Raw genomic sequence first — 14,476 nt, forward strand, 5'->3', positions numbered from 1 at the left:
ATTTAAGTTGTGATGGATTTGGGTGAGATTAGAGATGTGATGGATTCAAAAGAGTTGTAGATAATGATATTACCACTAAGGTAGGGAGATTAAGTCTCACAAATCTTTAGAAAGGGAAATCAAAGCTACAAAATTAGGCGAAAAGTTGCAATCAATTATAAGAGAAAGAAAAATAATATATCTAAGAAATAAGAAAAAGTTGGAATTGAAATATTTTTTCTATATAAAAATCTTGTATCCAACACAATTTTTTTTCAATTAATTATCAATATTAAATTTAAATGAGAATGAAAATGAAGAGTTAAAGGGGACTTTACATGTAGAGATACTGATAAATCATATTGAATCTAAATGAGAATGAAAAGAAAGAACTAAGAAGGCTTTGCAAATATCTATATTAATAAAATGAATAAAAAAGAGCTAAAAGGGATTTTCAAGTATAGTTATAGAAAGAAAGAGCTAAAAAGCAAGTATATTAGAGGTGTGTAACAATATTTTTAAAACAAAATTTATTGGTTTATATAACTCATAATTTGTCATGCCTTTTATTAAATAATGAAATATTTTCAAATAGTGGTGAGGTGTCAGGCCTTGTAATTATGCGAGTTTTTGTTTGTGAATGAATTAGAAGTACACACAAGTGCTCTAAGTTAAGCTAAATTTTAGCTTTCTCACACATATATATGCTGACATTTTGACTGTTTAGCTTATACAATTTTTTTTAAAGTAATTGAGTACTGATCTCTGAATATGATCTGTTATTAGGATGAGAAAAAGAGATCTTTTCTTCCAGTTTGATTGTTTTGTTTATAAAGATAATGTTTCTCTCTAAGCAAATTAAGGGACTGGACTTGAAACAAAATTGGCCAACAATTCTAAAATTATTAGAAAAAATCCACATATCGTGTACGTTTACAAAACCTTACCGGTTTTACTAGACAATTTACTTGTTCTGTAGTTTTTGTTTGAAAAATCTAGAAGACCAACAAAATGTTATAAACTCTAAAACGTAGATGTTCTAAGATGAAAACACACCAGACGTATTTCCTCAACCTTTTGGTGATTCAAGTGCATCGGGAAAATGGAAAAGGATTCTAACCTGGTGCTCGCATATTCGTGCAATTTCCCAGTGCTGGAGAATATGATGAGCCCAACTTGTGCATCGCACAGAATCGCCAACTCCTTTGCTTTTTTCATCAACCCACTTCGCCGTTTAGAGAAAGTAACCTGCCTGCTGCTCGAATTGTCAATCCTTCTGATAACAACTTTTCCTCGCCCCATTGAAAAATCTCTAAGCTTCAAATTGAATGATCTCAGACCTTGAAATTCTCTCTCCAATTGAATGATCTCAGACCTTGAAATTCTCTCTGCAATTTTCTCAACAATGGCAGCACAGGACTGAATGATGAATTGTGCCTCGTTTTCCTTAACTGGTATTGGGAAAGTAATAAATTAGTACAGCTGCAAGAATTTGGGGAATGTAGTCAACAATTATTTTGATTAATGTTTATAATATTCAGTGAGAGAGGCACGCATTGGTTTTCTATTGGGTATTTGATAACGAATCCTTGTGTGAGGTTGGAGTTACAGAGAAAACAGGTTTGCTTCCATTTTCAATGGCAAGTTGTCTATTTTCCTTCCGTATGTTGAGAGGTGTCTTAGACCACTTTTCTATTTCAAAGCCAAGATTTCCTATTATTACCAAAAAGGGATAAGTTCTGAATCTTTGCCATTCTTGGATTTCCCTCTGTAGTAATTTAGATTGCAGGTCGTTATCTGACCAACTAAAGCCATGGCAGATGCCACAATCTTGGGAACACAAATGGTTTTTCTAAATTTCCTCGTTGCTTAACAGTTCAACCTGTCTGATTTGGGAAAGATTAATAAAATATTTTTCTCAATCTAGGAAAGTTGCATCCTACATATGAAAAGAAAATACCATATCCAATCAGACTTCAGGTCCACTACCTACCTTATACCAACTTTACAAATGACAAGAATGAAAGTTAAAGCACCAAAAGGTCTTCTCTAACTAGGCATGGGGTTTTATAGGCATTGACCTTAGCAAAATAGTGCTAGAAACTCAAATCAATGGGTTTCGGCCTTTGGTCTCGACAAATATCTTCTGTTGGAATTTTAAATTTTTTTAATGGAATGTCAATAGGTATATCACAAAAAACCAATCAAAATTTTGAAGAAGAGGGAAAGAGTCATCAAGGTCACTGGCTGGGAGTGATCAAAGATAGAGTGGTACAGAGGTAGAGGGTTTAGCAAAAGCTTGACTAGTGAATTATTTAGGAATGGGGTGTGCTAAGCATAAAGGGGAGTTAGTGATAAAAGGGATGACGGTTGATGGAAGGTTAAATAGGGTTTCATGGGTCAAGGTGGAACTAGGAATTTAATAAAAAATTTCAGTGATTTTTGGAATCAACTAAATTATCAATACAGTTTTGCAACATCATTCAAGAAATAGGATCTCATTGGCAATTCTAGTAGTTCATGAATCTACCAAAATTATTCAACTTGCCCATAATTACATCAGTTTTTTCAAAGTTTCACAAAACAAAAGTTAGGAACACACTATAAGCTCATATCATTCCCCTTCTTCCCTGTCTGATTCCCAACTATCCAAAATGAAGTTCTCAAATAGAAAAACTCATGTAGTTTTCCCAAAGTTGACCATCAAAGGTAAAGTGGGAATTATGAATTGATTGATGGTTCTTATGATTTTTAGAATATCCAATGGTGCTAACAATGGTTCTAAAAACCATGAAAATATTTTACTTGCTATAGATTAGTCATTTTTTCTCAGAAAACTGGCAAAATCAAATTAGGAGTAGACATTGAGCACTTGTAGAAGCTAGCTTTCTAAAAATATTTGTACATTGCCCAAAATGGTTCTCTTAGAAATTCTATTGCATCAAGAACTAAGTTAACAGACCAAAAATAGAAACAAGAATCATTAGCAATTTTTTGTGGTTCTAAAAAATAGGAAATCTCTTGATAAGCACACTTCATTGAAAATTTGGCTAAGGCATCAAAGAAATTAATAATCAATGACAAATAGAGAAATGGTAACCCATTGGTCATTTCAATGGTTTAACAAACTAGTGTTAGTGTTGATGGAGGTTCTTGGAGCTAGAAGAACCTTTTACTAGTTGTATCTTGATAAGTTTAAGTCTAAACTTCACCAAACTTGAAACATGGTACCCATTTAGTTGTTCTACAACATGGAGGGATACAAAAAAACTCCATAATTAGCCATAATTATAAGGGAGGGGACACTTATCCAACAACACACTTCAACATGGTTACCCTTTATGAAATATTTAATATCGGCTATTATCATAGGAAGCACAACCTATAGGGAAAAACAAGACAAATTTGGGCACATAAAACTGAGGTAAATATAGATGGAATATCTATATGATAATTCAAGCTCCCTATGAATAATTATTTTAATTTTACCTCCACAATTTTCTCTACTCTTAGATATAAATTTTTGAATTAAAGAATATAATACTTGATTATAATTATTTTCTTGAACTTGGTATTTTGTCTAACATTGATCTTGTAATAACTAATCTATCATAAGATTGTCACTATAATGTGTTGTGAGTTTCTCTTGGAAAACAGATCATGTAGAAACACATGCCTATTTTTTTCTCTTAACATAGCCAATGGTAGCAGATGAATTATTTATGATACGAGTATGAGGATGTCACCATAACCCTTTGCTTATAAAAAACATGATGGAGATCAAAGAATTGGCCCTCTTTTAAAGGAAATTGGTCAAATATTTATCATAACTTTTTTGCATATATTTATCTTTGGTGTTAAGTTACTAGACATATATCTATTAGGGTGATAGTAAATCTTAATATTTTATTCAAACCAACAAGCATTATGTCTCTTATACTTTTCTTCTTAATGGTTAATCCATATAATGCTAATATACTACCTTAGATCACATGCCTCTCACTAGGTGCTAAATTTTCCTTCATAATTCGTTAATCTCTACTCTCACGGATATAATTTCCTTCAATGATTAAATCTCTTCCTTAAATTTTTTTTCCATCCTTCATATCATTAGGATCAATCTTTTCAATTACTATATAATATGTTTCTAGAGGTTTTATAGGTGTGAAAGGATTCATCTTTCCTCTTGTGGTAGGCCTTATCATTATGAGGAAAAATAAATTTAAATAAATCCTACACAAAATTAATCTAAATTAACATTTTTTTAAAATATTTAACTATAACCCATCTTTGGCAATATATTCTATACCTTATCATGATATTATTTATTTCTTTAGTATCTTACACATTTTATTTTATCATTTCTTTAGTTCTAGTACTACAAATACTACACAAGAACTTAAGCTTTCTTTTATTTAATATTTGTTTAATAAATCCTACACTTTTATATTCAACCATTCAATTTTTCTTAGTGTCATTCTATATGTAGCTTTATTTATTAAAAAATACCCTATAATTAAATCCATACTATGAATAGTACTTCATATAGGTGGTAATCTAGCATGTTTATTATCAAGCATTATATCACTATATTTTATTAAAATTCTTAAAAATTAATCTACATTCCTTTAGAAAATGTATGTTTGCATATATGAAATATATAGCAAAACACACGTAGCATCTTAAATTGTACACCTTTATTAGTGTGTCCAATTTCACACTCTTCTAGCACCTATTTTAGTATTTCCCTTTTCTCTATGCATTATAGGACCTTTATTGATTTAAATATAAATATTTAAATTAATATTATGGGTCTTATTCCACTTTATTACAACATCACAATCTTATTTGGGACCTTAATTCTAGATGTGCACTTTATCATTTTATCCTTGATCTTATCCTAAATTCAACTCTCAAAGAATATTTTGCATACAAATGCATTATGGTTTGAGCCACCAAGTTGGATTTGACATTTGAACCCTATTATCTTTCCTTCCCTAAAAGTCAAAAAATATTGTCAATACCAAGGTGAATCCTTACTACCCAATCTTGCACTTTTTTCCCTGAATTTCAGGAGGATAATAAATTGGTCCTACCCTATCAAAATCTCATTCTATAAAAAAATATATCAAATCTAAGTCATCCTAAAGGTGATTTTAATTATGAAATCCCTATATAAGGCATCCTTCTCAATTCATTTTCATAATCTTATCTTATGCTAACATTATCATCAATTCAAGAGCAAGTCTTCTTAATCAAAAGCAAACCTAGTTCAAGGAGTAAAAAACTACATCAAGGCAGCTCCATGGTATGTTTCAATTATGATTTCATGATAGATTTTATGTGATGTTATTGCATCAACACATGGAGGACTTGTCCTAAGAACATTTTATCACCTTTTGAAGGTATAATCATCTATATTCAAGCATATCAATTTCAGATCTAACATTGCCCTCAAAAGGAAAGCTTTTCCAATTCAATTTCTATTTCAATTAGGGTTTAATTCTAAACCCACTATTCTACCTAAGGCAAACCCCTATCCACAACCCCCTTTATTTTTCCTTGTGTGTAGCTATAGGTACCCGGTGGAGCCAGGAAGGCCAGAAAAATATTAGGACCCAAAAACATATCATCAAGAAAAATTTCATTATAAAGTACCTAGACCAGGGTACTTTAGGACCATGGTCATCCCAAATCAGGTCCAAATTTGATAGTTGTATTCCAGACTGCATCAAGATTCATACTTTCAGACCACAACTCAAAAGACCAAGGAGTTTAGGGCCTTTGTTCTATCAATTGAGCTTGAGATTTTAACTACAAGTGTACATTCAAATTTCCTATCTATTTATGTACCTCTTGTAAAGTTTCTATTTCACTATCAATTAGCATAATCAGTCCAAGTTGTAGTTCATGCATGTACTTTCTTACCCTGGGTTTGGCATTCAATTTACATCTTTTCAGTTACATTTTCAACTCAAACAAAAGGAAAGACTCCAATCAAAATTCAACCCTCTTTCAATTAAAATTGAGGTTGGATCTATTGAGTTTATCTTTCTTTTAGTGTGATGTATGTGAAATTTAGGTCATTTCCTTGTTTATAAAGAATAGCTTGTGAAACTCTAATTTTGCATCTATTACAACACATATTTCCATGTATCACGTGTATTGACACTAGATAAAAAATTTAGGATTATTACTCTATGTATTGAAAGGTCTTATTCAAAAAATGCTAAACCCTAACTCTTCATGTCATATCCATTTTCTTTATATTTTCAATAAATAGTGACTTGCCTAGCATGTTGCTAGCCTTTAAGTTGTTTCTTCATGTCTTCATCATTCTTTAGTAATAACACATTCATCATAACAACTAGAACATCCAATTTCACTTATGCATAAAATAGTCACTTAAGTTACCTTCTATGTGCACCTATTAAGTGGTCCCTACCATTGTACCTATTGGCATCCACATGACACATTATTATTGTTTCATGCAAGTTACTTTTATAGTGAGTTATAAATCGCCAAGCCTTTCAAATTTGTTTTTATCTAATTTGTTGTTGCGTGTACTTATTGATAGTTGTGTTTGTTGATGGTGTTATTCTAAATCGATCTTAGGTGTTGGTCTCTCATTCATATGACATCTATTTCATCACAATTTCTTGGAACAATCAAAATTTGAAGTTGCAAACATAATTTACTCCAACAATTTCTTCATAATTTCACATCATTTATATTTTCTTAAGTCATCAAAGGAATCCATGAGTGACTTGTTAATGAATACAAAATTTGGAAGTACTATAAAACTATATTTTATAGTACACAGTATATTTTAAATTCCAATTCGTACACATTTTATAAGATTAATAAGTAGGAGAACATGTCTTTTAAAACATAAAATCAAGCCTATATGGGTTTTTATTAATGTCAACAACCCATTTGATATCAAAATGCATATAGGAAGCTAAGGAACACCAAGTTCATACAAGTTCATTACTCATGTTTGGTTAAATAGTAGAAATTTTCTTCTAGGGGTAAAACAATTACTTGACTTTTTCAACTACTAGAAGAGAAACTCAAATCATTATCTATATATGTGTTACTCTTTATCGATTCTATTATTTAAACATATAGGGAATTTTTTTTGAGCTAGGATCATATACATATTTTGCATTTTTTGTATACATTATTAAATTTTTGAGTTTTTTTTTTATTGGCAATGTGAGAGTTGAACAATTTTCACATTGCAAAGGTTGGAGTAAAGTACAAAATTGTAGCATTTCATCATTAATTACAATATTTATAATTTACTTCTCTTTTGATGCCTTGTCTTATAAAGACAATCAATCATAATGGTAAATTAAGGTCTATTTTAAAATGCTTTTTTTGATAAATAATATTATGAAAATGTTCAAAATGTGTTATTTTGATACATGGTAAATTAAGGTCTATTTTAAAATTACGATGGTACATATTAATAGGGGTGTTAATAATAGAATATTGGGAGAAAGAATTGAGAACAACTATTATTTATTAGATCATCTAAATGAACATGATGATCCATAGGTATACACAGTGAATCCTTTCTAGAAAATGGTATGCATCAAGTAGTGATTCCCTTATATATAGTTCAAGGGCCTTTCTTATTTATAAATTAAGAAGTAAAGGTTACATCAATGGCATTTATCTTGTAATTTAGAATGGAAATATAGATATTTTTTATTAAATCAATATGATATGCCATATATATACATTGTGAATCCCATGTCGAAAATGACATAAATCAAATACTAATGTACATAAATATAGATCAAGGACCTCCTAATTTAGAAATAATGGAATTAAAGGATTATACCAATGAGATTTATCTTATGCAAAAATATTAATTATAACTATTAGATTATGGGGTGTTAAAGTTTGGGTTAATTCACATTCTTCGTTGACACCATGAGAAATGTTTGTGACCAATGCTTTTGGTAAGCATATGAAGTAATTTGTAGGAATTGCAATGAAATCCATATATAAAAGAACAAACCCCTTGAATTGATTTTAAAAAAAGCACAAACATACAAAGAACAAAATCCTTGCATCATGGGATAAGCTCAAGTATACCATGTTAATATACAAAATTATTATTAAAAACGAGTGCTACTTGAGCTTTCCAAAAGTAAGTTACAATATCTATATATGTAAAGATTATCCACAAGAAGACATAGACAAAGGATTATCTAGAAAAATGGACTTGATTAAAGTTTATGGAGTAATATGTGAAGTTATAGCTATCCAATAAAAGATTAATTAAATTATAGATGATATGATGTACTTGGGTATGTAAACTAAAGGCATAAAGATTTAATGACTTGTTTGAGATATATACTCATGAAATCATGAGTTTAAAGACAAATTACATATGATACGATGTATATGAGTATACAAATTAAAGACAAAACAAATGACTTGTTTGAAAAATACACTCATATAAGCATGAGTTTATAGGGAAAACATCTACATAAGGACAAAAATAGCTACTAAAGTAAAGGTAGGGATTAGAGTTGTGATGGATTTGAAAGAGATGTAGATAATAATGTTATCATTCTGTTAGAGAGATTTAAGTCTCACAAATCTTAAAATAAATGAAAATTAAAGCGCTATAAAATTAGGCAAATAGTTACAATCTACTATAAGAGTAAAGATAGGGATTAGAGTTGTGACAAATTTGAAAGAGTTGTAGATAATGATGTTATTATTAAGGTAGAGAGATTTAAGTCTAACAAATTTTAAAAGAAGTAAAAATTAAAGCTATAAAATTAGACAAAGAGTTACAATCAATTATAAGATAAAGGGAAAAAAATTAAGAAGTAAGAAAAAAATAAAATTGAATTATTTATCTAGGTAAAAATCTTGAACCCAATACAATATTTTTAATTTATTTCCTAAAATCAAATTCAAGTAGGAAAGAAAATAAAGAGTTAAGAGGGCTTTGCAGCTATATATGCTAACGAATCATATTGAATCTACATTGAAATGGGAAGAAAGAACTAAAAGAGTTTTTCTATTAAGTAGACAAATGGAATGAAATGGAAAGTGAGAGCTAAGAAGGATTTTTGAATAAGTATACTAGTAGAAACAAAAAAATAATAGAGATTTGCAAGTATACTTGTAGAATTGAAAAAAAAAGCTAAAAGGATTTTGTAAGTAAGTATACTAGTCAAGTCTCACAATAATTTTAAAATAAAATTTATTACTAAATACAATTCATAATTTTTCATGTCTTTTGTTAAATAATGAAATACTTTCGAACAGTGGTGAAGTGTCAGGTCATTTAGTTATGTGAGTTTTTATTAATGATTTAATTTAGAATTACACATAAGGGCTTAGAGTTAAGATAAATTAGAAGTATAGAGATGAGGCCAAGAGGGATGGTATATCTTCTCTTGGGCTTGGGGTAGAGGATTTGAGACACGCCATCAAAGGCACTCTCTCCATGCTCTCCTATGGTTGAGCTTCCCAAGATAGTTAAAATTATTTGTGATCAAACTAATAATATTGTTATAAATATTTTGATGTTTAATTATGATAATCTAATTATTGTTATTATTATTTTAAGTGGTTTCTAATCTATTTTAAGGGTTTCAATCATGCAAAAGGTATTCTCTAAACCCACTTATTTATTTGGAAATTGAGAATTAGGGCATATTTAGGGCATTCCCAATCAAGGGGCATTACAAATGCTATCAAAGCAAGGTCCCGACTACTAGCAAGGAAAAGATAAATCAATAAATGCATTCTAGCGAATAAGAAGGGTCCAACAATGCATATATTCATATGTATACTTCGTGTATGCTCCATGCCTTTATACATTCATGTGTAGACTATATTTTTCAAGTGTATTCTCTTTGTTTGGCTCTATATTTATAGTGAATCTAGAATGTGAGAATAACAAGACTGAACCAAAAGCCCAATATGAAGGTCATAGATATCTATCATGCTTCTTATAAGAAATATGGGCTAGATAATTGAAGCAAGGAAATAATTTACAATAATGCATGTTTCTTCATTCATTCAATACAAACTACATACTTATATAGGAGTTTAAATTCCTACATTTTAGGAACCACTCCCTATTACTATGAGTTGTTCTAACGACTCATATAGTTATAGTCTCTCATCTATTATTTTACACATAATATTCTAACCAATCACACTAACAATAATACTAAGTTGTTTCTCAACAACTTAATATTTATCACACTTATAATACCAATTTAAACAACTATGTGAATAGTAAATCCCATCATTCCCTCCCTTAGTGTGAACATGGTAAGAAATCACACCCTCCATCTATAGTATGCACACCCCGAGGTCATGTCCAACTGACTCATGACCTTGATTTAAAGAAAGGCTCTCTCCTCCCATGATTTTAAACAGGTTTACCACAAACCTTGATGTGAACAAAAACCTCCACCATCTATCCACCTCGTGTGGTTTTCTGGATCCTCCTAGAAACCCTTTCAAGATCCATGAATTGAGTTACTTTGGTGCTTATATCTATCTAACATTAGTGGAAAAAATAGGAAATACAACTCACACAAAACAAAGCAAGGAATGATTTCACATTACATCTATGAGAACCAAATGTTCTCAATTGTAGTCATTGTTGTTGACCATGGCCACTTGATCTCAAACAACATAGGAAATTGTCACTACCACTATAAGTTGCCCTTGACTTTAGTCAATTTAGCTCAAAATGGAAATGGAACATTGATGTTATGTCCTCCCCCACAATGTAAAATTTCCACTTATTTACACCATACAAGAGCACTGAAAAGGAAACTAATCACATAAAACTGCATACCAATATCTGGATCTTGCTGCACATGATCATAATTGCCAGTGAACATATTCACTAGTCGATCATTTTCTAATGAAGTATGGTAGTTAGAGGATCTCCGTAGTCAGAGGATCATGGATGTTAGCTTCTTTCCTATACAATTGCCCTTCCAACATCCAACACACTATGTAAAGTAGAAAACCAAAAAATTGAAGCACACCACACCATTCGCAACTGGAAGCAAATACATAATTGGAAAAAAAATGTCACCACACCTAATGCGGGACCCCGTCGTTGGTGACTGACGAGAGGTCACTGATTGTCCTCCAACCTCTGGTGCCTCCATCCTCCAATTGGTTTTCTACTTAATTAGCAAATATGGTTTTGAAGATCATTTTAGATTGCTTCTTGCTCAAAATAGACGTCGCACACAAGCGATAATGCATCCAATTGCAATTGAAACAATCTTTTGACACTTTTACAGCTTGATGCAACTAATAACATGAAAAAATAGACCCCATTATGAACAAAATACTTTTAGACTATAACATACACAAAGATAATTGATATAAATTCAATTTCTAATATAAATAAAAATTAAATTGAGAAAAACATAACTTGACACCTATCGATGAAGGTGGACAATATTAAGTAACAAATATCTATAATTATCAAAAGAAAAAAAAAGAGCAATACACTCAAAGCAATTTTTCTTTTTATAGGATTATAGTCCTGACCTTAGATTCTCCTACTACACTTTGAATATCCTCTCGATTTGTTGTACATACCATAAACCACGATAAATAATACGAGAAGTCAACAAGCACATTACACCAAACATGATTGCAGTGATTGCGGGTGGAGGATAAAATATAAGTGTAAATGGCTCTGTGGGATGAATTTGCAAATCAGGCCAAACTGAGAAGAACCAGGCTGTCAAAACATGGGCCCACTAATGACAAACAGGAAAGCCGAGAGAAGCACAATCAGATCCAGTAAGAGGAAATAAATTTGGCCGAATGCAAAGTTTCCAGCCAATGGAAACAAAGATGAGCCATTAATTAATTTCTCAAATTGCTGAGACACCAAATACAAAAGTTATGGTAATATGCCTGTCAATCTCAAAAAAAAGATCTCGATCCAAGGCCATCGCAAACTAGAAAAATTGAAGCTCCATGAATCTCTGAAACTCCACTCTCCACAGATCACGAGCCAAGCATAGATGTTTTTGCAACAAAGCAATACAAGGATTAATATGAGTTGTTCTAATGACTCATATACTTACAGTCTCTCCTCTATTATTTTACACACAATATTCTATCCAACCATATTAACAATAATAATATTAAGTTCTTTCTCAACAAGTTAATATTTATCACACTTATAATACCAATTTAAATAATTATGTGAACACTAAATCTCAACAATCCTCTTGTCAATGAATAGGGAATTCACTTTTGTTTGTCTCAAAGAAACAACCAAACACAGTTTTTATGATTACAATTGATGAGTTCTTATGATTACAATTGATAAGAGAAAACTTGTCTTAAGATTATAAATCTTCAAAGGTTAGTTACGAACCCTTGCATTAAGAAAATTTAATTAAAACACAACTATTTCTTGAGGACAAACAATTTTGAGAAGGGCGAACTATGATGCCCTTGAATTGAATTGAAGAACCGCCAATAAAAATGCTATTCGATAAAAAATTGTCTTACTTATAAGACTTCACGATTTCTAAGAATAATCCAAGAGGCGAACAGAACAATCTTCCACCAATAATACATGGAAGATCAGGATTTGAGGTAGCCACAAGTCTCCCTTCAAGAGGGACGAATCTAAAAGAAATAATTAAGTCAATGATAGTAGTCAACAGAACGTTGATTGAGAGAGTATGAGGATTATGTGAACATTAAAAGGGTTCTTAGTGACCCTTGTTATGTTGCGATCACCACAAAAAACTATTGGTTAGGGACAAAGAAAAATTAAAAATTAATCTCAAACACACAGACCATAAGACATTATGAAGTATTAACAAATATTTAAACAGAATATCCAAGGAAGTGCGATGGGTGACCGGATACAATGCTTAAAAAGGCATGAGTTTAATTTAACTGTTAACAATAGTTTAGTAAGCCAAGGGGTAGCAAACATATTTAAGGAGACATCACCTTGTAGAGGGACACGGCTATTAGGTAGGACATGACTCCACACCCACGTAGAATAGATATTTATACAACTTATTGACCATTCCAAGACGGAGGGAATCATTTGACTTTTTACTTGATAATATATTAAAGACTCACCAGTTCGACTGAGTATCACTGGTTGGTATAAGTTCCATTGTGCATAATACCAGATATGTGCTACATTAATAATATACCCCTATAAACTAATGATTGAATAATAAATTATTTTTATGAAAATACAATAACTGCATCTTATTTATGAATTTCTATAATTTATTTATTATATGCAACATCTCTCATATTTTTTAAGTACTTTCAGCCATGGTAGAAGGAAAGTAGGATTGCAAGAGGGGTATGTTGATGGGGTACTCCTCTAGGTACGCAACCTCATGTTAAGTATTAGATGGTTCCATGAGACCAAGGAGGTACAGAGGGTACTCTTGCTGGGTCTAGAATAGATGGCTTCTAGGGAACCCTGTTGTAACTTCATTTCCCTGTCATGCTACATCAATACAAGGAGACCAATCATAGAGAAAGGGAAATGGATGGGAAGATGGGGGAATGAAAAGTGGACACTGCATTAGGTAGACCACCTCATATAGATGGCATGGTCCACATGAGACCAAGAGGGATGGTATATCCACTCTTGGGCCTAGGGTAAAGGATTTGAGACACCCCATCAAAGACATTGTCTCCCATGCTCTCCTATGGCTGAGCCTCCCAAGATATTTAAAATGCTTTATGATCGAGCTAATAATTCTACCATAAATTTACATATGTTTGATTATGATAATCTAATTATTGGAATTATTGTTGTAAGTGGTTTCTTATCTGTTTACAGGGTTTCAATTAGGTCAATGGTATTCCCTAAACCCACTTATTTATTTGAAAATTGAGAATTAGGGCAAATTTACGACATTCCCAATTAGAGGACATTACAATGGATTTGAAAGAGTTGAAGATAATGATAAGTCTCACAAATCTTAATAGAAATGGAAATTAAAGCTATAAAATTAGGCAAAGAGAAGGGAAAAAATTTAAGGAGTGACAAAAAATTAAAATTAAAATTAAAATATTTTTCTATCTAAAAATCTTGGACCCAACACAATTTTGTTTCAATTAACTATCAATATGAAGTTTAGGTAGGAATGAAAAGAAAGAGTTAAGAGGGCTTTGCAGCTAGATATGCTAATGAATCATATTGAATCTAGGTGGAAATGGGAAGAAAGAACTAAAAGAGCTTTGCTAGTAAGTATACAAATGGAATGGAAAGTGAGAATTAAGAAGGCTTTGCAAATAAGTATAGTAATAGAATGAAAAAAATAAGAGAGATTTGCAAGTATATTTATAGAATTGAAAGAAAAAGATAAAAGGACTTTGTGAGTAAGTATATTAGTGGAGTCTCACAATAATTTTAAATCAAAATTTATTAGTAAATACAACTGATAATTTGTCCTTTTAGTAAATAATGAAATACTTT

The 14,476-nt window shown here is 31.1% G+C and overlaps 1 protein-coding gene across 5 annotated transcripts in view; it reads right to left on the minus strand.

Moving 5' to 3' along the window:
- The window catches only part of LOC131064163 (MADS-box transcription factor 23), a 207,269-nt gene extending 205,864 nt beyond the window's left edge, over window positions 1-1,405 (minus strand). For all 5 annotated transcript variants that reach the window (XM_059207582.1, XM_057998197.2, XM_057998195.2 and 2 more), the window contains exon 1: window positions 1,100-1,405. In XM_059207582.1, the coding sequence (XP_059063565.1) occupies window positions 1,100-1,281 (182 nt within the window). In that variant the 5' untranslated portion in view covers window positions 1,282-1,405. The remainder of the gene's footprint in view (window positions 1-1,099) is intronic.
- Window positions 1,406-14,476: the final 13,071 nt, after the last annotated feature.

The sequence above is a fragment of the Cryptomeria japonica genome, chromosome 6 (assembly GCF_030272615.1).
Source record: "Cryptomeria japonica chromosome 6, Sugi_1.0, whole genome shotgun sequence".
In the NCBI taxonomy this organism is placed as follows: Eukaryota; Viridiplantae; Streptophyta; class Pinopsida; order Cupressales; family Cupressaceae; genus Cryptomeria; species Cryptomeria japonica.